The sequence below is a fragment of the Macrobrachium nipponense genome, chromosome 21 (genome assembly GCF_015104395.2).
Source record: "Macrobrachium nipponense isolate FS-2020 chromosome 21, ASM1510439v2, whole genome shotgun sequence".
NCBI lineage: Eukaryota > Metazoa > Arthropoda > Malacostraca > Decapoda > Palaemonidae > Macrobrachium > Macrobrachium nipponense.
In genome coordinates, this window is record NC_087212.1 from 20,243,441 (window position 1) to 20,249,396 (window position 5,956).

The 5,956-nt window shown below is 38.1% G+C and overlaps 1 protein-coding gene across 1 annotated transcript in view; it reads right to left on the reverse strand.

The window, feature by feature from the left end:
• The window catches only part of LOC135197826 (uncharacterized), a 51,933-nt gene extending 46,680 nt beyond the window's left edge, over positions 1–5,253 (reverse strand). The window contains exon 1 of the mRNA XM_064224971.1: positions 4,999–5,253. Coding sequence (XP_064081041.1) covers positions 4,999–5,077 — 79 coding nt within the window. The 5' untranslated portion in view covers positions 5,078–5,253. The remainder of the gene's footprint in view (positions 1–4,998) is intronic.
• Between the last annotated feature and the right edge of the window lie 703 nt (positions 5,254–5,956).

A 5,956-nucleotide genomic window follows, 5' to 3' on the forward strand; every position in this document is an offset into this window, starting at 1 on the left:
TTGAATATTACTAAAATATAAGAGTTTTAGCTTACAATAGCGTTTTTTCGACCATTCGGTAGAGTCAAAGTTGAACCGAAGGTTGAAATTTTGGCACTTATCGTTATTTATATGAAAATATCTTAAAACTGATAAAAGCTACAATCATGAGTATTTTTTTGTTGTATTCTACATACAAATGCGCACATTTTCATATATAATACTCTATGTAACGGCTAATTTAAAATGGTACAAAAATTATGTCAAAGTGACGAAATAATTTCAGAGATGTGTCACAGATACTTTTTAGTGCGGCAAGAAAGAAATTCGCGCTTGCGCGCCTGCGTAACGATTGTAAACAAAACAACACCTTGATCCGTGAACTCCCAGCATCCCCCAAGGCGCGTGATTCAAGAGTTTTCGGCTGGTAGGCCTAAAAGTATTTTTCCGCGAATTTTTAAAAAAACTTTTGTATGTCGACGTAAAATACGTCCAGTCGGCACCCGAGAGACAAAAAATGTCGACGTAAAATACGTCCAGTCGGCGTTTAAGGGTTAAGATAGTTGCTTCAGTTACATTCCCCTGCATTTTATATATTTTATATTTCACCACTTCTCGCCTCTATTCCTATTGGGGCTGAACTTGTACTTGAAGGGCACTGGGAGTGTCTTGTTCATCACAGCGATCGTAAAAACTATGGATTAGACACAACATACATTATTTTTAAAATTTTATTTCTTACCCTTTCGAACTCCCCCTTCCTATCGGGGCTGAGCTTGGACTTAATGGGCAAAAGGAGGGTCACTATTCATCTCAGCAACCTCAAAAGCTATGGATTAGACACTAATATCTGTCGTTTTTGGTTAATTTTACATGTCACCCTATTCCCACCACTTCCCCCCTTATCAGGGCTGAACTTGGACTTGAAAGGACCTCAGGAGTGTCACAGTTCATTTCAGCAACATCGAAAACTATGGATTAGACAATAATATCTGCCGTTTTCGGTTCCTTTTAAATGTCACCCCCCCTTCCATATTGTTTGTATCGTTTGTATGGTGCTTTTACGTTGCATGGAACCAGTGGTTATTCAGCAACGGGACCAACGGCTTTAGGTGACTTCTGAACCACGCCGAGAGTGAACTTCTATCACCAGAAGTACACATCTCTCGCTCCTCAATGGAATGGCCGAGAATCGAACCCGCGACCACCGAGGTGGGACGCCAACACCATACCAATCACGCCACTGAGGCGCTTACTTCCATATTGTGGCTGAACTTGGACTTGATGGCCTCTTGAGGGTCACTATCCATCTGAGCAACCTCAAAAACTATGGTTTAGATACTAATCTCTGTCATTTTCAGTTATTTTTATTTTCACCCCTTTCCCACTGCTACCCACACCCCCTTTGGTGCCACGGTATTCTTTCCCAGATGCTAAGTTATACGTATACCAAGTTTGGTTGAAATTGCTCATTGCAAGTAAAAGTGAAAGTGGCATAAACACACACACACATTCATACATACATCTATTTATATGTACTATATGAGATTGTTTGCAAATACTATCATCTTATAAAGACTTAATCAGTCTATACTCTTTCTTTTTCTCTACTGGCAAACTTCTTAGGAATGAGAACAAATCATTCCAGGTTTTTCCATTTGTCTTTTTCTATTTTCTAGTCAATAGACCGTTTCCCCGCCTCTTTTGCCAGCTTCATCAGGACTGGATTATAATTCGACATGCACGGATTTTACAATCCAGTCCTGACGAAGCCGCCAAGATAGGAGAAGAAACGGTCAGTCGACTATGAAAATCAAAAAGTAAATAGAAAAAAATCAGGAATAATCTTTCATCATTCCTAAGAAGACTGCCAGAGGAGAAAAAGAATAAGTTATATAGAATGATTCGGTCTTGATAAGAAAGAAGCATCGAGAACGGTTCCATTGACTTCAATATATTGTATAAGAGAAAATATGCCCAAATAGCCTATATATATATATATATATATATATATTATATATATATATATATATATATATATATATATATATATATATATATATATATATATTGCTTATACACGCATTATTTTTTATTTTCGTTAATATCAAGCCACAAATATCTTCTAATAACTAGTTCAATATACCTTGGGAATAACCAGTAGGATATACTCTTTATCCTAATGTGGTACAGTCAATTGTAACACCTTTTAATAATATCCAAGATGGTATTTTCAAAGAAAATTTTCCCAGTTATTTATCTTTCAAATGAGAAGAGCCCCTGAAATCAGCAAAGACTTCAATGTCTGTCATATTTTTCCGTACTTTACTCTTTGGGATCTCTGAGAGAGTTGCTCTATAATGAAAGCTATATCTTAATATAAACGGAGCGATCGTCCAGCAGTTGTAAACAAGTAAAAAATGCGTCGAACAATCGAAATTTCTGTACATTATATAATGTCGTATGAACTCTCAATCACGGCCCATGAAAATCTCAGCCGCGCCTATGAAACTTTCAGCCACGGCTAGAGGGCTGCTATTTGATATGTTTGGCTGATTGGAGGGTGGAAGATCGACATGCCAATTTGCAACCCTTTTGTCTTAGTACATTTTTTTTTTTCTGAGAGCGGACAGGAAAATTGCGGACGACAGATAAATACATAGCATCTCAAAAGTATTGTTATACAGAAAACTGAAAATGGAAGGTGACTCATCAAATGCTATACAAATGTTAAGACGACTCATATATTCGTCATAAAAACCAAAACACGTAGATTCTTTAAAACATAAAAACAGAACTAAATGCAAAGGGAAATACGAAACGTCATTTCTCATTAAAAAAAAAAAAAAAAAAAAAAAAAACGACTAGAGGGGTGTGGGGGCCGTTCCCCAGCCCCCTCAATGTTGATTTTGAGTTGGTCAAAAATGGACAGTATTTGTTGTATAAAATTGTAGAGAAAATTTTCACTCTGGTGAATCCTCATCATTTTTATTCATCACACTGACATTAATTTTTTTGTGTTGTGTTATTCCCATTCCAGCTTGCCATTTTGTTTTTTTTTCAGATTAATATACTATAATCTTTATTTTCTTTGTATCATAAAATACTCTCGGGGAAAATATTGTTATTGTATAAATAAAAATTAACAAATAACCATAAAAAGTTTGGTTTGTATATATAACATTATCTATAGGATATATATTGTATCCAGTTCATCTTCGTAAAATTTACCAAGTTGGTCAAAATCGTCTTTAACACCCCCCCACCACCCCCAACCCTTTTGATAGTCATCAAGCCATCCCTAACGACGAGTCAATTCTGAGTAGAACTAAAAAGATCACGTATCAGTTTAAACAACCGAAACACCAACATGATTTTTCCATAGAGCAACGAAGAGGAATGACTGTGGAAATTCAACTAAGTTTGCATTGTATGAACAATCAAAAGGCTGTTCGTGTTATTTTCCAAATTGTGTTGATAGTTTATTCAATAAATGAATTAAACCTACTATTCAATGCTCACTGTTACATAAAAGATTTGACCATTGAAACGAGATCTCCAGTTATCAGGGCTCGCCTCTTGAGGACCAGGCGATATGGAAGATTACCTTCAGATAACAGGTATAGGTCAAAATGGAATCAAAAGTGAAGCAGGTTATTGAAGAGTTTCATAGCAGTCATATGTCCCAATGATAGGAGCGGAAGTGCGACATTTAAAAATGCTTTTAAGGCACAATTTGATTTCAGTGATAAGCAGCCGTTTTGAATGAGATTTTCGTGCATATCAGAATAAATAAGAACATACGGTCGGCTATGACAGACTGATCCAGCTCATTAAACTGGCGTCAAAACAGAATTGGTGATTAACGTCTGTCAAAGTTGCAAGTGAACTACTGCTGTCAATTGAAACAAAAAAAGGTAATTAAAAAGCGCCGAAGTTTCTTCGGAGCAATCGAGTTTTCTGTACAGCGTATAATGCCGTACGAGCCGCGGCTCATGAAACTTTCAGCAACGGCCGGTGGTCGACAGCGCTGCCAGACTACTTGGGCTAGACGGCTGCAATTTGGTATGTTTCATGACTGAAGGGTGGATGATCTTTTCTTTTACAGAAAACTAAAATAAAAAAAAGGGAGGGAGGGGCATATTACTATTTTTACAGATAACCAATTTTCCCTAACGATGGGTTACTTCTCAGATCAACTAAACTACAATCAACACTGTAGTCGTCATCCTCATAACTGCTGAATCAAGTCCAAGTTCCACGTGTAGTACATTCAAACTTCAATACAGAAACTCTGTGAACGGAATACCGACACCTCTTCAATTGTGTCGCGCAGATCCTTCACTTCGCTGTTTCGAACTAGTCTCACCATTTAGACGTAAAGGCCGATTAATATAAAATCCACACTTTAATCCTTACCAGGCTACAGTCATACATCTTCTCCTCCGTGCCATACTTATGCACAATGGAAACACAGAATGGTTAACAATTTACTTCTTTTCTAATGACAGGCTGCATACCCCGTGCCCAGGCCATTTCGTGGCTTCCATACCATGTCGTGTGAGGAGGTTGCTAACTTTATCAGCTGGGTGGTCTTTATTTGTTGATATGGTTGAATGAAAACTCAAGCAATAGCGTTTCCTTGAACTTGCTCTATTACTTCACACCTATAGCAGTCGATGGCAGTCACTTATGAATATGAAAAACAAGCATTTCTCTCGAATACATGCATTGCCTTTCTAAGGCTATCTATGTATACACATTAGGCATACAGTGTGACAGGTGTGAGGAAACGTATGTATAAAATTCATACATCAGGAAATGCTCGAAGATTAATAACTTGTATTTCTGTCATCTGTTAACTAAAAAGATCGCAGAAAACGAATATGATTAAAAAAAACTACACGAAATTATAAAACTCGACTATTCAGAGAACTGCTTCTGGTGTCTCAGACTACTTCCATGCCAAAACACGCCGTGGTACGAGAGTGAAGCGAAAAACTACCGAATGGAACGTACCTTTGACAGAGCTTAAACAAACGCAACAACAGACGAAAATAACGATTTTCAATCTCTTGAACACCTGCTGGGACGCCATTATTTCCACTGTGTCACGACTCTTCTGGCGTCTTCCCTCTTCATAACCATCAAAAGCTACATTAAACGAGAGTATTTATCACCGAAAGAGGAGACACACTAAGATTCTACGGTCCTCGCGTCGCCTTCGCCGTCAGGAGTCATAGATCTACAGTGATAAGACACCTCGTACATATGATTTATCTACCGACTCAAGATTATGAGATTCGAGCTGTTATCAAATCGTCTTGAATGTAGCAAGTGACAATTGAAACTGCCTGTAATCAATCATGGTCATAAACATCTTCGACCATCTTTTGCATTTATTCTCAAGTACAACAAGATACGTAAGTGTTGGGCATTAAAAAATATTAAATATGGAATGGCATGGAATGGAATATAGAGTTTTAGGCCAAAGGCCAAGCACTAGGACCTATGAGGCCATTCAGTATTCTAAAGGAAATTGATAGTAAGTAGGTTTGCAAGTTGTAACAGGAGGAAAACCCCGCAGTTGCGATATGAAATAATTGTTAGGAGAGGGTGGATAGCAAGATGGAAGAAAGACAGTGAATGGAGGCACAGTAAAAGGAATGAAAGTGGTTGCAGCTAGGGTCCGAAGGGGCGCTGCACAGAACCTTTAGTAATGCCTACAGTGCACCCCATGATGTGCACTGACGGCACTAATTCCCTACGGGGTATGTTAAAAAAAAAAATCGTCCGAAAAACGTTATCGCATAACCATCGCAACGAATAAACTTACCCCTACATAGTTACAGCCTCGCAGTGTATCCAGAGGAGGACTACCCTGATGAATGTTTGCTCTCCGTGATAGGATTCAAAACCCAAACATGTGTAAGGAGGCCGTTATACCACCAAGAGGTATCAATATCAACGGTCCCTC